General features: G+C 36.8%; 1 protein-coding gene across 2 annotated transcripts; it reads right to left on the bottom strand.

The window, feature by feature from the left end:
• Window positions 1–2,717: 2,717 nt before the first annotated feature.
• Window positions 2,718–18,377, bottom strand: LOC126790163 (myosin-6-like). Of its 2 annotated transcripts, none has more exons than XM_050516315.1 (36): window positions 18,243–18,377; window positions 17,608–17,751; window positions 17,211–17,356; window positions 16,980–17,136; window positions 16,772–16,830; window positions 16,397–16,556; window positions 15,861–16,010; window positions 15,656–15,792; window positions 15,421–15,567; window positions 15,201–15,302; window positions 14,785–14,842; window positions 14,592–14,693; window positions 11,372–11,409; window positions 11,102–11,228; window positions 10,827–10,997; window positions 10,603–10,734; window positions 10,398–10,507; window positions 9,613–9,673; window positions 8,392–8,569; window positions 8,103–8,308; window positions 7,634–7,753; window positions 6,825–7,046; window positions 6,256–6,374; window positions 6,018–6,141; window positions 5,774–5,833; window positions 5,508–5,681; window positions 5,080–5,211; window positions 4,786–4,968; window positions 4,261–4,389; window positions 4,113–4,183; window positions 3,923–4,022; window positions 3,724–3,780; window positions 3,437–3,493; window positions 3,161–3,241; window positions 2,995–3,077; window positions 2,718–2,918 (listed from the first exon to the last, which is right to left on the bottom strand). In XM_050516315.1, exons 1-36 carry the CDS (start codon window positions 18,375–18,377, stop codon window positions 2,804–2,806), a joined length of 4,347 nt encoding a protein of 1,448 aa, XP_050372272.1. In that variant the 3' UTR covers window positions 2,718–2,803. The 2 variants fall into 2 exon arrangements, with proteins under 2 accessions (XP_050372272.1, XP_050372273.1); XM_050516316.1 differs by having other exon boundaries at window positions 6,027–6,141.
• Window positions 18,378–21,457: the final 3,080 nt, after the last annotated feature.

Raw genomic sequence — 21,457 nt, 5'->3', positions numbered from 1 at the left:
AAAAAAATATAAACTAGAACTTAATAATATTAATATACTTACCAACAAGGAAGAAAAGAGAATATCAACAAAGCCTCACTCACTAATATATTTGGAATTTGATGTTAATATATTTAGAACTTGAAATAGAATAGAGTTGAGTAGTGGTGCAACTGTGCAAGTGTGCAACTAAGGACTAACATCCTAATGTATTTATAGTGTTTTAAAGTTTTAATTTGAAAAGTAGTTAAAAATTGAATTGTAGGTAAATAATGTGATAAAGTTAGTTGTGATTGGACATATAACCAATTTTTTTTGTTTATCAAATTTATTACACATACAATATATATTATAAAGTGTCAAAATATACACAAATTGACTTAGTAGAGTTGGCTAAGTGATTCATTTTCTAATGAGGTGAACATGGTTCGATTCCCCTCAACAATAAGTTAGGTTTTATTTGAATTCTATTTGAAACATAGAATGAAATATATATTAAAAATAGCCATATAGAACAATAATTTTGCTTGGTAGAGTTGGCTATACATCTTTGCTTGCAAAGGAATGACCACGGTTCAATTCCCCTCAAATGCATATTTGAGTTGTAATTTATGGTGGCGACACGTGGCGGAATGAGTGATTATATTGCGGATATATCCAAAATATCGCAATATATCATGGAAATTTCCAAAATATTGATCGAAATTACTATGGTATGTGAAGAATATATCTCTACCCCGAAAAATCGAAATTATCGCCGAAATATTGACGGTAATTTCGATTTTTTAGTCCTTGACTTCAATATTCAGTTGTGAGACAGATATAAAATGATGAGATAAAACGGGTACATATAACACATTATGAAGTTCTATTGTGGGAGTAATATGAATTGACCATTTTCCTAACACATGGAATGCCGCACCATTAGCATTAGTAACATAAGATAATGGTGAAGATGATAATACAGTAAAATAAGATTTGTCATAAGTCATATGATCTGAAGCACCATAATCGATAATCCATGTATTAGTATCAACAAAGATAGAAATATTTAAAGCCATACCAATCTTATCACCACATTTACGGAAATTGGTTTCATTGAGTTTGACACCCCTAAAGGAACTACTTTCAGAATTCTTGACAGATACTTCAAACTTCTGAACATCATTGGCCTGACAATTTTCTTCTGTTCCAGAACCCATTGTAAAAAAAACAATCAACAGATCAGTAGTGATGGGGCGGAAAATAACGATAACAACTTGCTTTAGGTGAACCTTCACTATTGGTGCACTTGCATTGACAAAGAGAAAATAGGTGAACCTGCACTATCGGTGCACTTGCACTAACATGGAGAAAACATGTGAACTTGCACTATCAATGCACTTGCACTGACAGGGAGAAAACAAGTGAATCTGCAGTGGCGGTGTAAATGCACTGAAAACTGGTTGAACACTGAAATCGTGTCAGAATATGAGAATTTGGTCGTTGAAGGCTGCATCCAGGTCGGATTGATTTCTTCCAAGGGGACGATGACGATTGCACAACGGTGCTTGCTCGACAGCCTGGAAGCTTTTGAGAAATGAGCCGAACGATCCGGAGGCTTCGACTATGGGCCTCAACGACGACCTGAGACACAGATGTCGGATGACCTGCTCGGAGAACACTGCCGAACTTCACAGAGCAATATCGAGACCTTCAACACCGTCTGACAAAACACCAACGCCAGACGTACACCACTGATTTGAAACAAGAAATCCTAAGAATGAGGTTTTACTTGAAAAAAGAAGAAGAAGAAGGAAACAACAAATCCTTTTGGATATGCTCTGATACCAAATCAGATATAATAGATGATTCTGATTCATACAAGTTCATATCATACATTTATAGAAGACCTATTTAATATGAACACTTAACACAAAAGTCAATTACTATAACTACATAAATACAATATGTCCATAAGTCAAGAAGTTGTTGAGCTAGCAATTGCATAAGTGAAGTTGTTGAGCTAACAATTGCATAAGTTAAGAAGTTGTTGAGCTAACATCCTCCTAACACAACGCAATGGAAAGCAGATTGAGTAATCGTACACACATCAGATTGATATATAACTTGTTAAGAAACATAAATATGACCTCAAAGGTTGAGAAGAGGAGTAAACCGTTTTGATCTGAAAAAATGTACACCTGCTCATCCAGTATGACAATAGAACCTCACAATAGAAAATAACATAAATAAAGACAGAATCCTGAAAAATGCGGTTCATTGCAGAATATGTAGGTGTTGTAGAACCAGCGAAAAATTCAATAGAACCAAAAAAGAAGCTCTGCAACATGTTTGCTGAAATCGTATAAGCAAATGGACTAAATATTATTTACCTTGATCTGTGGTAGTATATTCAACTACTTTGTACAGAGATGGAGTACAGGGCCTGGAGCAGTAATCATAAGATCGGCTCCTCCCATACAATGCTGCACAATATTCTCCCTCGCTCCTACCATCCCTATAACGATTGCTGGTCCCAAGTGACCGGTTACAAGAAGAGAACGAACAAAATTTTGTAACCTCCAACTGTGAAACTATTTATCCCTGCCCCTCTACGTCTCTGAACCAGCCTAGATTAATTTTACAAATCTAATTGCAGAGCAATATTACACCCAGGAGAATCAGCGTTGCGAGAAAGACACGTGCAGAGGGGGGAATTTTGAACCGGATGTGCAGCACAGAAATGCCAATGGAGTTGAAAGAGTTGGAGTTTCGGTTGACTCATTGCCAAAATGTGCACCAGGCACGGTGAGAAAAAGTGAACTGTATAGATATAGCAGCCTTACTCTTGTAAAAATTGGAAGGCTGAATTCTCCAAAAGCTCGGCAGGAGGTTTTATATCTGGAAATGTCTGGTCGCGCATGGTACTAGATAGATCATCAACTGAATAGGGAATGCTGCATCCATAAACGATAATTAGAGGGAGTTCAAAGACTAGTTTATTTTCCTTAAGAAGAGAGAAGGAACTCTAACCTTGAAGTATCATCCAACGAATAATTGTTGCTATCATCATTGCTGGAATCATCTGTCATTAGGAAACTCATGCTGGAAATGACCTACAGAATAATAGGACATTCACTGTGTCACACTATTGAACTAAGAAGTTTGAAGACAAATTCACATTTCTCAAGCAACTCACATCAGGGGATACACTTGGTTCATTGTCAACATCATCCCAAAACAACGTACATATTCTATGAAGCTGCTGAACACTCAAGACCTGGAGACAGAACGATAAATATAGGCCACCATAAGCGATATCAATAATCAAGTATATTTGGCATGTGAAAAGATATATAGAAGACTAAGGATCACCATGAACAAGATGATCTCAGTCACAAACAATCTTGGGTTTTACATTTTATCCATGCTAAAATACATATCAACAGCTGGTTTTACAGACAAAAAAGCTTACAGGGCACAGGTCATTTGTGAGTTCATCGTAGGAGATTCTAGACTTTTCATGCAGCACCTGCAGAGAAGAAACGAGTACTCAGACTAAATAACTAGCTATTAATTAAATTAAGGTGAATAATATAAGAGTTTTAAGCTTTAATACTATCAATTGCGCAAAACGGTTTCAGAATATTGATGCTTTTCTAAGACTAATTCAAATTGACAAGGTCCATAGTCTGGAATCCTTCTAGTTTAACTACAAAATCTAGCAATAAGAACCATGAAAACACAACTGAAGAAACATACCAGGAATCCTACAGCCTGCCTAAGATATTTGAGTTCATCCCATGATGAGCCAGCATACTGCAGTGAGATGAAACATCAAATAAAATTGATTGTAACAAATCACATAGAAACAACAAGTGCTATATTCAACGCCGACAGCTAGGTAGTAGATTACTGAAAACTAGCCCTTTTTTGATGATGAGAATGCATGAAAGAGTACCTCTTCCTTTGCTAGGTTACACCACAGTTCCAACTCAGCTAACCCATTCTTCACATAATGCCCGTTGCTGAATGTGCAGAACTCTTTCTGAAGGAGGAGGCTGTAGCACAAATTGAACGACAAGGCAGCCACTAGTTAACCCCGTCATTCATTATAATATGTTGTTGATAAAGACAGTACAGCACCTCACCTATTGAAAATCTGTACATTGATATATGAGAAATTTTGAGTAAGTATCTTCTGCACGAGAACTTGAGGCACCTGAAACAGGATTGACAATCATATCAGTACATATCACAAAAGGATAATATAAAATTGTAGAACGTAAAATCTCGTACACAATTTTCTTTCATTGTAGAGAGAAAGCCATCAAGACTCGCAACAACAGCATTCCAAGGATTAGCTGAAGAATTACTGTCGGACCCTTCTGGTGGTTTCACATCACTATCTTTTGATGTTTTGGGGGCCTAATAATAAAGCATGTCATTAGTACTTATGAAATGCCTCATTTGATTACAATTGGCTGAGTTGGTTTAACATTAACCATCATCAAAATACAAAATAACTTAAACATATGTAAAGTATATAAATAATCATTCTCAATACTTGATTTAGAATATTAGCCAAAGAACCGTAACTTGCACCTTCACAGACTTGTGGAATCGAATCATAGATCTCATCAAAATAACATGGAAGGAATGTTTCTACACTATAATGTAGAAAAATGGCCTATTGTTTATAAAAAATATCAAGCAAGTTTAGCTAAAGTCATCTGAAAGATTCAGAAAGCAATAACCAGAGTTATAAGAAAGTGACAAGTTTTGTAAAACACCCAATAGCAAAATTTAAAAAATAGATTGTACCTGCACACAAGAAGAAAGCTGAAGAAATAATTCCTTCTTCAAATTGTCTCGGATAATTCCATATATCTTTTCTACATATGCTGTAAGTTGCTGCTTGAAAAGCAAAGCTGGATACTTGGCTTCAACCAGGCGCACAAGATCAGAATCACCAACAGAAAGATTGGCAGAAGAAGATCGAAATCCCTATTAACCATGAACATCAAATTACATCATTCACAGTAAAACAGATACATATTAGATGAACGATCAAAAGGACTATTTTCGAAACTTGAGATAAATGAAATTTGTTATTACCGAGGCCATCCTTCCAAAAAATGATGTCGGAATAGGAGGCTTTTTTGAAGTTCTGAAACTTCGTTGGAGAAGGTACAGCAATATGGATGTATTAGATAGCCAATAAGCCATATGAGTTCTGTTATCCTGGTCCTGCAAAAAGCCTACACTATCAAACTCAAGTTCCAAAATCCATTGCAGGGAATTTTGATCTAAATTGCAACACAGCCTTGCAATACACATATTACAAACAGGGGTGGACAAGATTTTCACCAAGTATACTAACAAATAACCTTTTATTAGTTGCCATGCTCAACTTCCAACAAAATACGAAATAAGTAATTGACATACACAAACATATATAACAGTTCTTCGTAAGATTCTTAAGATACATTATTTAAATTACTGGTCATATGATAAAATAAGATTAAAAAAGAAAGTTAGTATACCTCTATTGCTGAGCCAATTATCTGAATAAGCCGGTCAAATACACTAGTTTTTTCGGCTTCAAATGACTTCCAGTGAACAAGACATTTGTATATAGTAATTGCTGCAACTGGCTTTCCTTCACTGAATCCCAGATCATCACTTGTTACACATTTCATCAGAGCATCAACACTCTCCTGCAGCATATGCAGAAATAGTAAAGAAAAACAGTTCCATGAAAAAAGAAAATAATGAAAGCTTAATTTAAGTCCAAAAAAAAAAAACATACATGTTGCCTTTCAATTTGCGATCTCCTGAAAGACTCTGAGCCAAATTTTTTTGATGGTTCCTATATAATGTAAAACCCTCACTTTATGATCAAAGATAGAACAGTGAATTAAAAAATTGTAAACCACTCTTGCTTTGTAACATTAACTTACATGTTGACCATCAACCTGCATATATTATAGGGGGGAGAAATTAAATCTCAAATGAATGTTCTTAAAATGACCAATGTGTGAAACAAACTATGCCATGTCTACCTGAGCTGTTGCGGCTGCTAACTGTTCAGATGTCTTTTGAGAAGGTGACATGCGCAACGAATGCTGCCGTAAAACTCGGTCCTCGGTTTGAATGTCAGAGAGTTTCTCCTCGAGTCTGAAGATCGCCAAAGTAAATATTAAAAGGCTAATCTGATTATAGTAATTAGAAGAATTGATATCAACAATGCCTCCTAGTCTATATGACAGAAGTGAAGATTTAATTAAGGACCTCTGCATGGTAGTCTTCAATTCAATTATCTTAGACTCTGCCACTGTAGCCTGATTCAATCTTTCTTCACTAAGCCTGCTTGTTTCCTCAATCTTCTTCTCCAGTGAATTTACCAACGCCTGCAAGAATCAAAGCCAACTCAAATAGATATGAAGGAAAAACTAACAGAGAATACTCAGGAATGCAACCATAGAATTTTGCTTATATAGTTATATATCAGAAAGCATTCTTTAGAAAAAGTTGCATACAGATTAAGGACATTTACCTTCAGCTTCTCATTCTCAGAAGCAAGGTTGTTGGACGTCTGATCACCAGCAACTGGATGTCCCACAGGAGCTTGTTCAGCTCTTGTCGTTGCAGGTTCACCTTCTTTTGTACTTGGTGGTTGAGTTTCTTGAGATAGATCAGTTGAATTTAACAAAGCCTGCAATAGATCTTAGCCAGCTTAATATTTTAAAATAAAGGTAAAATCTAAAAGCACATACTTAATTGCAATATCAAACAGTCAAAACTCAATGTCGAATTTATGTAGAAGAAACGTATGCTTGCAAGAGTTTCAGCACATCTACCTTGAGCTGCTCATTCTCAGCAGTAAGCTTCTTGATCATTTCATGATCAACTACTGAAACCTCCTGCATAACAGGAGCTTCACCACCTTTTGACGCAGCCTGCAATTTGAGTTCCATCTCCTCTAAAGCAGACTGCAGTTTTGTATTTTCCGTTTTTAGCTCTTCAACTTCCTTTTCCAACTTAGTTTTTGCTTCTTGGAGAGCACCAGTTTCTTTTGCCTCCTATAAAATTAAATATTGATATTTAACAACTATTCAAAAATATGATGGTCGGACACTCAGACTGCATATGCTCTTCCTTGGAAACCATGTAACCATAGAGTAGAAGAAAACAGAATGCAGGTTGGAACAAAAACATGAAAATGTAAATTTTATCTGGCAATTTGCTCTGGCACACACACAAACAGATAATATTGGGGAGGACCGCGCACGGCTGCTTCTCTGTGTGTGTGTGTAGAGAGAGAGAGAGAGAGAGAGAGAGTTGAAGCAGAACACTTGCTGAGGTTTTGTGTGTATTTTTTTTCTTTAAATGAACCCAACACCAGTTGTATACTTACACAAGATAAATACATTTCTTAAAAGGCTCTATAATTGGAAAGACTGGTCTTGAGTTGTTCTAAGTTGTGAACTAAACAGCAACAAACGAGATCCTATCTGGCTTTAAACGTTCACAATCAGATTTGAGTGAATACTTGCCAATTGGAAATCAAACTGACAAGCATGTCAACAAGGGATAAAAGATGTGGGAGCTTACATCTGAATATAGAAGAGAAGTGAGAATGAAAACAAAAAAAGAAGAAGAAACACACCATTCTAAGCTTCAGCAGCATCTTGCGAGCAGCTTCTTGTCTTATGGCACATTGTGTGGCGAGTGCTACTTTTTTCATATTCAAATATCGAGTACGACCCAAGTATTGCCGTCCTTGACTCTGTAGTTGACACATGAAGCAGTGGTGTAAACGACACAAAAATTAGTAACAATAGGCCAATGAATTCTACAGTATCTTTTGAAGGGCTAAATCTTCAGTGTTCAAATAAGGGTTTGTACAATGATTTTCCCCTTTATTCTTTTTTTTTTTGCGGCATTAATCAACATTCTGAAAGGGGTTAGTACAAAGGTGGAAACTTGGTTAGTATCACTTATCACTAATCAATGGCCATCTTAACATTTCTTCATAACATGTTTACCTGATTTTGCATGCAAAACAAAAAACAATAATGGAGCCCCTAAAAATCAGCTATCAGTGGTGCTATAATAAACAAACATGTAATCTGCACCTGTATAACAACTGCAGCTGTTGTTCTCCTCCTGAATATAAGCTCATTATGAGCAGCCCAACCGCGCATAGCAGTTTGAATAGACACAGCTGAAGACCATGCACTTCTATAAGCATTCTTTTGAACATATCTGCGACCGTATTTCTGGATCTTCACAGAAGCAACTTCCCTTCTCAAGTTTTCATATCGATGCCGTCCAACGTGTCCTGGAATCAGCTCAAAACATGCAGTGTTTGTTACTTGCTTTTGTGCTAATTCATCAACAAGTTTTAAGTGAAATACTTTGTACCTCTACACACGGCTTGGATTTCAATGGCAGACAACCGCAACCGGATATATACTTTACGACACACATATGAGCGTATCTTATTCTGGATAACACGTGCCGATTTTCCTAAGACCTCAGCTCGATAAGCATCTAGTTCTGCCATCTGGCCAGCTCTGAGAAACACTTTCGTTTTGCCAATCTACAAAATAAACGTAAAAATCTTTCCCTTAGATCCGACAAAGGGTGTAAGTTAGGAACATATAAAGTTCTGCAGTAAAAAGCAACTTGGTTTCTGCATACTAGTGCATTTTCAAATTGCTGAAACACTAGAATGCAATAAGAAAATATAGCAAGAAACCGCTTCCATTTGAGTAATAATACATATACATATATATAGGGCGTTTCAGGTGCGGAAGTCCTGATTCCGGCGACGGCAGGTTACAATGGCGCGGCAGATCAGCACAGTTGCACTACCCATCTCCCGGCGATCCCGTCTGTGCCGGTCGGAGCTCTATCGGAGACTCACGGCGGAGGAATCTGCAAAAATCAAGTTTCTGGGCAGATTCCGGCGATTATTTCGGTCGCCGATGGAGCTCCGACCGACACAGACAGGACCGCCGGGAGGTGGGGAGTGCAGATGTCGTGGTCCACCCCGCCGTTGCGGCTTTTCGTCGCCGGAATTGGCGAATCCGTACCTAACGTAAGGTACGGACGTCCACACCTGAAAATCCTACTATATATATATATATAGCTCTTCAGGTGCGGACGTCTGCACCATGTTGACGTCCCAATTCCGGCAACAGTAGGCTGCAATGGCGCGGCGGACCAACACAGTTGCACTACTCACCTCCCTGGGATCCCGTCGGTGTCGACCGTATTTTTATCGGCAACCCACGACAGCCGGAATCTGCAAAAATCAAGTTTTTGGGCAGATTACCGCGATTTCGCGATTCTGACCGCCGTGGGTTGCCGATGAAGCTCTGACCGGCACAGATAGGACCACCGAGAGATGGGGAATGCGGCTGTCGTAGTCCGCCTCACCGTTGCACCCTGTCGTCGCCTGAATCGGCGAATCCGTACCTTACGTAAGGTACGGATGTCCGCCACCTGAAAATTCTTATATATATATATATATATATATGTATATGCAGAGAACACATGTACTTTCAATTATACAAATTGTTTATTCATAAAGAAGATAAATACCATATATTCGTGAAAAAGGAGAACTAGTCTAAGTACCTGATATCCCTGGAGGTTAACCTTCTGTAAGAGCTTCTGGCATGCGGCGACCTCATCCAAACTAAAAAAATAAAGAATTAGGGTGGTTAATAGGACTTCTTTTTAACACAAACAGAAAAAAATTAATAGAAAAAAAAAATAAAGCACATTAAAAAGAAGAAACCTAATGCTAAAGAACTGATACGTGTATAGTTACAGGTTCTCCATAATTCAGATGGGTCCCTTGTACATGTATAGTTACTCTTTCACCCATTATAAGATCAAGCAACAGTACAATCTCAGCAGACAAGTTACCCCCTTGAACAGTAGTGCAGTACAATATGAAAGCTATACTAGATATAATCATATAATACATTAATTAAAACAACAAGAACCTTATGCCATAATTAGAACAGCTGCTCTTAATCACTTTGCCAGATAGATCACGAGACTAAAAGATACTGAATCTTAAGGTGATAGACAAAATCATTTTTTATCCCATAAGTCCTCCCAACCCTCATATGCTTTTCAAAAACACGTATTTCTGGGTAGCCATAGAATCCAGATGCTATTTAGGAAACAACAACTCTACAAACCTAATATAGTTGATTCTGCATACTAATTTACATCTCTTCCACAATAATAGTGCATTTATTTTTGTGAGGTCAGTGCGTAACCATTTGTTGCAGAACATGATATATACTGAGAGATAGACGGTGCACATGTAATTCATTGATAGTTGCTGCAATATATTAGCGTCACATTCCCGATATTACAGAGAGAGAGAGAGAGAGAGATGGAACTACCTTCCTTTTAGAACCTCAGGTGCGAGGATGCCAAAACGAGAGGCAAATTCAGCGAATGTCTTTCTAGTGGGAAATCCAGCACAACTAATCCTAATTGCCTCCATAACTCCCTGCAATATGATAAAAATTAATACAAATTCTGTTGATTTTATGTATGTAACTGGTATGGTCAATAGTAATGAATGGACTGCGATAATAAGCTTACCCCACAGCTAAGCTGATTCAAAACATTATTATTCTCAAAAATGGCTGGCTTAAGTTGATTGTTTGGCTTCACACAACGTATGTAGTGAGGCTCAATGGAACTTAGTGTTTCGAGCAAAGATTGCAGTTGTTGCTGTACAAAAAGACCACATAAATAAAAAGTAAAACAACATAAAAAAAATCACTTTAAATATGCATATTGAGAAACTTAGAATAGAAAGGGACCTTGAATTGAGAACCTATTGATGAGAATTTTGATGACTTAGCAGAATCTTCTGGTAAAGGAGGGAACAAGCCCGAAACAAAAGGGCAGTCTGATGCACTCAGGAGCGCTTGATGCTCAGCAACAACATAATCTTTGTTCTTATCTATGAAGTACTCTGTTTGATACGTAACCTGAAAACAAAAGTTACCAATGAAACAATTATTTAGCAATTTCTTGCTGATATACATATTACATAACCAGCATAGTTATATGAATTCTTAAATATAAAACTTACATCACCAGCATAATGACATATGGTGAAGTCAGTGGGTGACAACTTTGGCTTTCTAAAACGTTTATGGTCCTTAAAAGTTTGATAAAGCTTCTGTGAAAACGTCTCATGTGTAGATCTTGGGAACATGCTACAAAAAGTATCAAGAGCTTTGTCACAAACTTAATGTAGTCATAATCCAAATACTTAACTGGTTAATGCCTTCAAACTCGGGAGGGAATATGGGAGAGGGAGGGAGGGGTAACACATGAAACTTTATATTCGATTGCTTACCAAGCCTCATCTAGAAGAGCAATGATGCCACCAGGTTTCTGAAGATGATCGAAAACCATAAATCAGAAAGATAAACCTTTATATCATGAATCTTATTGATCAGTAGAACAGCATTTGATGGAAAAAAGAATAATAGTAGCAGCCCTTGACACAGGAAGGTTCACACAGAAAGCCACTATCTTTTTCACTCTTTTTGTGTTTTTCAATAAAAACAACAGCTTAAATGACCAGAGATAGGAGAGTATAAAAGAATATGGATAAGAAATTCACCAAGCAAAAACAAACTAATCCAACAACAAGAATCCCCAACAGAAAGCCTACGTGCATTCGGTGAAGAATAGACAAATTCATTCGTGTTCCACTAAAAAGTATGTATATACAAGATTACCACACTAGGGAAAAAAATAGTATATCCATGACCAATTTTCCTCTCACAAGAAATGCAGAATACCATAAAGAACTTGTTGTGCACAGAATAACTATATATAAATTGTAGGTAAAATTAATCACAAATAAACTGCTTATCATTTTCAATACTTAAGTTTGCGAAAAAAAGAAGAAGACCTTGACGGATATAAAAAGGAGGTGTAATAACCCTATTTTTCAAAACAATATTTGGTTTGATTTGAATTCTATAAAAGTTGTGAAATTCGATTAAAATGAATTTGATTGTTTGCGACTTTACAAAACGGAAACGGAAACGTTCTCGGAACATTTAATTAGAAAAACGTTACGTTTCCGAACGAATATATCAACTTTTATTCCATCACTCGGTTGCAAAAACTTCCTTCACGAAAATTGTAGAGCTCGTCGATACGAGTTCGTGGACGCTTCACGCGTTCGAATCGGAGGTCGTACGTGAAAGTTATTAACGTCGGAAGTTAGTTTCTGATTTTGGAAACGAGTATAAAAAGGGCATTTTTGTGATTAGGGTTTCCATTTCTGGAAACCACACTCTCTCACCTCTCACCCGCCTCCCTCAGCTCTCTCTCCCCGATTTTCCTTCTCTCCCTCTGAAAAATCCTCCTCGTTGATCCGCCGCCCTCCGGGCCTCCGTGACGTGCACCGCACAGCTCAACGTCGTCGCAAGGACTCCCACAGCCACCGTCCAGCTCGCCAGCCCGTGCCCCGTCGTCGTGAAGTCGCTAGGACGTCGCCAAGCTTCTGCAGATTTCCTCCGCCGCTGCCTAGCCACTCCGGCGCCTCTCCGGTGCTCCCCACGGCTCAAACAAGGTAAGGGTTGATTGAATCGAGTTGTTGTGATGTTGTTGTTGTGTTTTTGGATGGATTTGTGGAAGATTGGAGTAGATCGGACGAGGAGGGGTTACCGCCGCCTTAGGCGGCGCGTGTGGGTGCGTGGAGGGAGTATGAGGTGGCGTGAGGCCGTGGAGGAGAAGAGGGAGGAGAAAGGAAGAGAAATGGGGCGGCGGTGGCGTGATACGCGCCGTTGGTGGTGTCAGCGTGTGGGCCCCATGCGCGGCCTACCGGAGGTGGCGCGTGCACCCCATGCGCCGCCACGTGCGGCGGCGCATGCACAGTAATTTCAACAGTAAATGGTAAACTTTATTTTTACGACGGTGAATGTAAAAAGGTGATTTACGTACGGTAAATGTAAATTTTATTTTACGTACGATAAATGTAAATGTAAATGTAAATTACATTCAGTAAATGTAAAAAAAGTAATTTTGGAATGATAATTCAGTAATTATTATTTACTGAGACAGTATGTACATTTAAATAATATTTATACATACAGAAATACGTAAATAGTATGTACTCATACATAAATACGCAATGGATGTGTATTTGTACAGTAATACATGAATAGTAAATATGTGAATAGTACTCAGTGAACAGCAAATTCGTAAAACCAGAAATTGCTGAACAATAACAGATTATTACTGTTTCGGCATTTAAAGGTTTACGAAACGTTTCTAAATTCTTTTCTTATCTTTTCAAGGTGATCAATAAATCAAGGAAATGAATTATCTTCGGAAATTGTGGAATTACGCTCGAGTTGATAAGGTGAGTAAAATCTCACATATTTACGAATCTACCCTTGCGGTAATTTCAAAATTTTTGCAAGAGTTTTAAATATTGAAATACGACATGTATATGATATAGTGGAATATATATATATATATATATATATATATATATATATATTTGTATAAATGGTAAATAAGTACATATATATATAGGTTGCTATATTATATATTGTCATGAATTCATTGTGAATATGTCATTTCGATGACGAGATTTATATATCGAGCATGTGATTTTGATTTGTACAATATGAGGTGTGATTATTGTATGTGATTTTAACATGGAGATTGTTAAAATGTTAAATTGTCTTCGGACTTGATTTTTGTACAATATGAGGTGTGATTATTGTACGTGTTTGGCATGTCGGAACCTAGCCTTTGGCCAGGCGAAAGTTACGATACAGTTAGAGCTCTAGTCTGTCAGCCGGAGTACTGCATGTGAGGTAACAGGTGGTTATCGGCTCATGAGTACTCATATTTTTGGATCTTGGGTAGCAGGAGGTTACCTAATATCGGCGGTGTATTACGTGAGGGGTAACAGATGTGTACCAGCATTCATTAGTACCTGTATTATAAATGTATTTAGGTAACCAGAAGGGTTGCCCGATTTCTCATAAGCACTTTCATTTCATATATTTTTGGGACAACCAGATGGGCCGTCCATTGACTCATGAGTGCATTTTTATTTGTTGATTTGTGGATTTTCGTATATATTGATATGTGAGTTATACTTTCATTTTACTCGTAGGAGCTATAAGCTTACCGGGTTTGTGTTTACAATCCCGGTGCACCAATTCGATGGTGTAGGGGATAATTCTGCAGGTGTTGATTAGTGGAAATTGAGAGACGACTCCGGAGACTCAAAGTTGTTCATTATCCTGCTAGTTGTGAGGTTTCTATTGCGGTTTGTGTGAGAACTTGTGAGGATTTATTTGTGGGTTTTGTGAGGGATTGTGAGAATTATTACATTTCCATTTTTATGTAATATTGAATTATAAATTTGGTTTGTAATAATTGGTTTGTCTGAGTTGTATTGAGAACTCAGTAATGATTCGCTGTGGCATTTAAAATGATTTCGATTCATTGAGATTGTTTTAGTGTTTCACGACTTTAAAATTTTGAGTTTTTATGCTTGAAATTTTGGGGTCGTTACAGGAGGTGAGAAACTTGCATACCTTTTCAATGAGATCAAGAATATCCTGATTATCTATGAACTCTATGTAACTCCAATCAATTTCTTCTTTAGTATATTCTTCTTGTTCCATCTTGAACACATGCTGTTAAGCAGAATGTTCACAGTTAAATCATAAAAAGTCTGGAAGACCCAAGACAACCAAAGAATGCACATCATGTATTTATTTTCCATACCTGGTTAAAATGTTGCTGCAATTTTTCATTTGTCAAATTGATACAAAATTGCTCAAAGCTGCACAATTAACAATATTGAAATTACACACATCAGGAGGCAAACTCAAGAATATAATAAAAGCAACTAAAATGACCTATCAATTAACAAAGGGAAAAGGTGCTTGCAGGTAATGTGTAAAACCTAAAAGATTGAAACCATTTGAAAACCCCTTAATAAAAAGTGTTTTTCCATAGAATCAGAAGAGATACCATCATCAAATTTCTGATTACAAAGGCAATTGCATGGGTCAAATGACATCAAAGAGGCACAAGATAGTTAACGGTTTATATATTATACCCATGTGACAAATAGAACGATATCCTCTACAAAAATTTAATCTCTAAACGATGAAAACAAAAGCGTACCGGCTAAGCACCTGTTTGTCTTGAAACTCTCAAATCCATAAATATCCAGAACTCCAATCAAATGTTTCGAATCTGGATCTTGACCAATGGAGTTATTAATCTTGTTCACAAGCCTTCAGTGATCAGTTTACAAAGTTAGAACATCAGTGCTGATTTTTATATTCGGATTGATGAACAATTAGTATCGATTGAAGCTCAAACTTATCACAAAAAGAAATTACCGAAACCTACCAATCAAATAATCTTGAATAAACAATTTTGGCCAAAGCATCTCTATTGGTGGCTGCAGTGCCTGGATCTAACCATTTTGTTATGGTCTCATCACGCGTTACCATGACACGTTTGCAAAGAGAATCCTCAAGTGATTTCTCATCACACCTAAAAGATGTTGTAGGTTACACATTAGCATCAATGTTGACATCAAGTTTCATATGTTAGTATTGAAAATAATACACTGGTCACAAACTTGAGGAGTTCAGCAACTGTTTTGAGATGGGACCAAGATCTGTCATCCTTTGGTTCAGAAGAATCAGCCTCTGCACCCTTCGCAAACTCAATATTGCCTAAATGGAGTACGGCAGCTACTACTCGAAATATGGCATCCTGAAACCGCGGTATTAATAAGGCTCTAATTGAGAATATTAGTATTTGAAAGCTATTAAGTTATATACCTGCTCATCTTGGCTGATCCCAACAACATCCATAGCTTTCCTAGTTGTGAGGTACTCCTTAGAATCATCCACGCCATCCAGCTTATAGCAGTTTGACTGATTTAAATAATGAAATGATTTTGGATTTCCCAATTTGTACCTCTCAACATCCTGAGTTTGACACGATAAAGCATGCAAATTAGAGAAACTCTTATCAAAAGCTCTCTGTGTCAAATAGATTATCAACTGTTCTTAGGCTTTATTATCTCTCATTTACACCGTTGATCCTGATGTGTACTACCATGCATTGACCAATGTCTGTTTGCATCTGAGCATGCACACAGGACACATGGTACAGTTCTTACAATCATAAAAAAAAAATTAGTTTAAGAATGATAAGCAGTTGAAAAATTACGATAATTTATCATTTAGTGGTCTTTCTGGTTATCTAAAATACAAATTTCAGCTAGAGATGAACATATCAGTTATTGGAACAGAATACCAAATTGTAAATACAAATGTACAATCACTCGTATGGATAACTAAGTTCCACTTACCTCTTTCGGTGCAGCACAGAGCATGTAAAAGCAATGGTAATTTCTCTCAGGATCAGATACTTGACAAACGCGTGACCTTTCCAATAAATAAGTCCTGATGGCGGCTCCTGAGATTCTTCCCCTTTTATCAAACTGAAGCTCAACGAACTTACCAAACCGACTGCAATCATATTGAACTTGATTAAGGGAAAAACTTATGCAAGTTTTTAAAATATAAATGATTAAATACACACATTCAATTTTGACTTCTACTGTAACTCAAAGCATTCGCATTCTGTAGTATGGTTGCGTATCTCAGAAAGGGTTTATACCCAAAAATTTGAACAAATAAAACAAATTTACATCGATAGAAGAAAAGAGAACAGATATTCTCACCTTGAATTATTATTTCTGACAGTCTTTGCATTACCAAACGCTTCAAGAACAGGGTTGGACTGCCATCAGATAGATCAATAAGTGAAAGAAAAAATCACTAGGACAAGTCACTTCCAAAACAAAGTCCCATTTGAACAAGTGACATCCTAGATACAAAAAGAGACCTGAATGTGCTACTCAGTTGGACAGCTAATAATAAACTGGTTACCTCTAAGACTTGTTGCTCTACAGACCGCCCTTCCGATGCAGATCTTCCACCCATATAGGCAAGATATTGCATAAGCATCTTTGTACTTTCTGTTTTTCCAGCGCCACTTTCTCCACTGACCAAAATTGCCTGGCTTATTCCCTCATTAATCATCTGCCTGGATTAAATATTTTCTTATCAGTTTTAACTCGCACTGAACCAATGAAAGCAAAAGTGATGTTTGCAAATTACCTGTATGCAGAATCAGCGATAGCAAAAGGATGTGGGTTCAGTTCACCTAAAGCCACTCCTCTATACTTTTTCATCATGGAATTATCATATAAATGAGGTAGTCTCTGGAAAGGGTTTACTGCTATCAATATACTACCTGTGTAAGTCTGAAAACACCATATGAGAGGTTAGCTGTGTCCGCCATCGTTCTAGTTACACTGCTTCTATGAATAATCACTAATAAATTAAATTAATAACTGAATATAGAAAATGATTTCATGGTTTCAAATAAGAACAATAAAGTGGGAAAAGGAATGCTGGTTTTGTAGAAATGAATTTACAAGAACAAGACAAGCACCCCAATCTCTCTTGAACGTGTTAAAAGAGATAAGTGGTGTGTATCTTGAAGATGACTCACATATATTTCATTTAAATTATATCGACAGCTCAAGTTCTGCAGAACCCCTGGTTCATGCAGATAAGCCAACTTTGTCATATCGTCTACACCATGTTCAGGAAACTCTGGATCCTTTGGGTGAACATTGGATATTTTGGCCACAACCTACGTTAAAATTGAAAGAGGAAGTTAAATGGCCATACGATTATCACAGTATCACTGATATGGGGTCAACCGGGCACTAGATTTCAAGTTATACATGTACACAATGACAAAGAAATAAACCTTAAAACTATTAAGTTCAATTTTAATTCCACATAATCAATGAAAAGAACTCAAAAACACCAACATACCCCATTTGTTTGAATTAGTAATAGGTGATGATTTCATGATCAACTTTCGTACAGAAACTTTTTAAGGATTACTTACATCCAGATCTGGTGCTTTAAGTTTTGTAACCTACTTAATGCAGATTGAAAATCCCGAGGAATTCATGTGTCTTGATAAAAACAAATGTAAGAACATTACTTAGGGGCTGCAAAGAGTTGTATCAAACTACATTAAGTGATGAAATAGGCCACTGCAAGAGGGAAAAAATTGAGAAAACATCCTTCTCCAATCATAAGCAATGATAGCTCCACTAGAGCAGAACTTACTGTTTTCCCTGATGTACAGTTAATTTCGACCTCTTCACCATTAACTCCGACTACTTCTCCATCTATCCAAGCTACCTCAGGATCCTCTACCCAAACAGCAGATCCAACTGCCAATTTGACATTATCTGCCTGCATAGCCAGTAAAATCAACAAAAGATCTATAAGGCTCTTTAAAATTGTAACAATAATTTCTGCACAACAATAAACAAGTAAAACTAGTGTTAGACAGCAGGAGACGACAGTATGATGCTATCAGGATACTGAACTGGTGTACATAACTGCCAGATATATTCTACAACTGCATATCAAAGTTACAAAATACATTATATAAAAAACTTGATTATCAGTTTTGAGATTAAAAAGAAATTCATCCATTAAAACTAAGCCGGCTTCTGTGTCAAAATAGGAGAACCAAAGAAGCAAACATGCAAGAGAGACCAACAGGATGCCTTTTGTTTTATTTCTGGAATTCTTAATTTTATCATAGTTTTCAGCATTTACATGTTGGTTAAAATTATGTTCAGTTTCTTAAGGCTAAGTATCCTATACTGATGGGAACAATTCAATAGGACAGAGCAGCACCACAATGAGATACAAATACTACCTAGACAAAATTTTAATTGTAAAAAGGAGCATATAAATAGTCCATACTTATCGAGATGAAAAAAAAAAGTACAACTTATTGTAAGAATACATTTACATTACAAATTCGTACATACAGTTTCTCAGTTAACAGTCTCCAGTCATGAAATTATGTTTGTAGTCGAGCAAACCAAAGTAATATACAATACATTTATTTTGTTTGGTACTGTACTGTTCCATACTTTGTAATATATATCCATAACATCATAATCATATTTCAAATAAAATGCATTCCCTGCATGTTCTTTGGTTTAAACGTATGTTAATAATATAATTCAAAGGTAATCATAAACCTGAGCAAACATTATCTAACAAACACCATGGTATGGTAATAGAGAAGGAATGGGAAGAACGCAGCTAAGTGGCAAAAACCTTAGTTTGTAAACATATTGCCTTTAGAGCCCGAAAAAGAAAAAAGCCATACAAAACAATAGACTATAACCGCCTAGCCATCTCATAGACTTCCACCAATTTTCATTGAAAACAGCTAATTTCAATTTCAGTTAATGAAGATATGAACTTCCATTTTCTGAAGATTTCAACTATGACTACCATAAACAAAGAGAGACAATTTCTGGAATTCTCACCACCACAATTCCACAAACAATAATCAAACATTGTTAATCATATCTTAGTTCATCAGAGCTATAAATTAATCCCCAATTCTCCTAACTAAGCACAGTATGAACCCACATTAAAACCCCACGTCAAAATTTTGTGCTCGGATTCAAATTAAACGAAATAGCAACAAAGTTTTCAATTGATAGCAAATGTAGATGAACAAAACATGAAAGTGATGAAACAAAAAATGTACCATTGCAGACAAAATGCCTGATTGGTATCAGATCCGAGGTAGAGCCCGAAACACCAGTTTCCCTCAGAAACACCCCAATGCCGAAGAGGCCATGAATTCTCTCTCGACAGAGACAACCCTAAAGCCCAATGATCCAACACCAACACACACAAAGCAAACCCTACTTGCTATTCCAAATAAAAAACTCCAAAGTTGCAACAACACGCCCTCGTTTTTGCTCCGGAGGACAATGCCAACGCTGCTCCGGCCAACCAAAACCGGGTCTCTAAAACAAAGCCAGGAAGATGAGGAGAGGGGAGGGATACAATGTAGGTGTCTACGTAGGGTTATAAAGGAGGGGGTTACATGGGAAATGTTGTTGCAGAGGTTTTATAATGGCGCGGACCTTGATTAATCCTTTCTTGAACGAGAAAGAAAGAAAGAAAGAAGATCCTCTCTCTGCAACTATTTTTCCCGTCTCTGTCTGTCGCCTTCTTGCCTTCTCGTTCGTTGTTGCACTTTCTTCGTTGCACTTCAACAGTTCAACCTCTCTATGCCCCCTTTGCCTTTGTTTGGCTCAGAAGCCTAACTACGCGTTCACGTTAACTCAACATGGATTGTGAAACTCCACTTTTGCCCCTCCAACCTTGGCGTTGGTTACACTTTTTTTTTACGGCCCTTTATCCAAAATGACCACTAGAGAAAAAAAAATTAAGTTAGATTTTTGTTTGATTAAAAGTAAAATTAAACTCTAGTGAAAATTTTCCAAAATAAACATCATAATGAAGAGAAAATTTAGATGTGCGCCGTTCACAACCAATGGCCAGAAATTTGTTAGTGTGTATTTTGAAGAGTGGTATTAATCAGCTTTGCCTCTTGACTACGAAATTACGATCACAAACTACTATATATAAATCTAGAACATCATGCATTGACATATTTGATGCTCTACCCGTCATATATGCCTAGCTATGTCTTATATCTTTCTTATCGTCATTACCGTTTTGTAATCGATCTATATATTCTTATCAGAAACCGCAATTCTTAGCTACTAGTATAAGGATTCAACATACTAAGAGAAATTGATGATCCTTAATTAATCTCTCTCTATATGAATCGAAGGGTTTAGCACTTGATGATCCTACAGAACCTTACAATTTACGTACTCTTAATAAAGCCCGTCAATGTCCACTGCTGAAGACTCTAAAGTAGTGATGGGGTACCAGTAGGGATGACAATATTACTCATCGGGTAGGGTATTTATGGGTATTCGACCCTAATAGGGTTGTGTAATGAGTAAAAATTGGAAACGGGTATGAGGATCTCCTATATTCGAAATATAGAATCGGGTAACGAAAGGGAATGATATTTTGATCCCCCTCCCCACCCAATAAGAATAAAATATAAACTATATATGTTTCAATATTAATTAATTAATATTTATGTAAATAAAAACTTTTTTATAGTTATTATTTTATTTTAAACTAGACTTTTATTGGTTTAAGTTGGATTAATGTAAAAAAAACAAACCTAATTTTTATATAATATAACAAAATATCATTAACGGGTATTGGGGCGTGTAATAACCCGATTTTTTAGAACGATGTTTGGATTGTTTAATTTCTATTAAGTGTGAAATTCATTTAAATGAAACTTGGATTGCTTGCAAAATTTCGAAACTCGAACGGAAACGTTTCGGAACGTTTATTTAGTAAAAAACGTTACGTTTCCGCAATGTATATATCGACTTTTACTTCGTTGATCGTTTGTGAAAACTTTC

The sequence above is a fragment of the Argentina anserina genome, chromosome 4 (assembly GCF_933775445.1).
Source record: "Argentina anserina chromosome 4, drPotAnse1.1, whole genome shotgun sequence".
Taxonomy (NCBI): Eukaryota; Viridiplantae; Streptophyta; class Magnoliopsida; order Rosales; family Rosaceae; genus Argentina; species Argentina anserina.
Note: the sequence above shows the minus strand (reverse complement) of the source record. Positions and strands in the feature narration are given on the sequence as shown.

Coding starts and splice junctions, on each gene's coding strand:
- LOC126790163 (XM_050516315.1), bottom strand. CDS start 18,377: ATGCAGGCAGATAATGTCAAATTGGCAGTTGGATCTGCTGTTTGGGTA. Junction 14,843..15,200: donor GAGAGTTTCAAGACAAACAG/GTGCTTAGCCGG, acceptor TTAATTGTGCAG/CTTTGAGCAATTTTGTATCA. Junction 4,969..5,079: donor TTTTTGGAAGGATGGCCTCG/GTAATAACAAAT, acceptor CATGGTTAATAG/GGATTTCGATCTTCTTCTGC.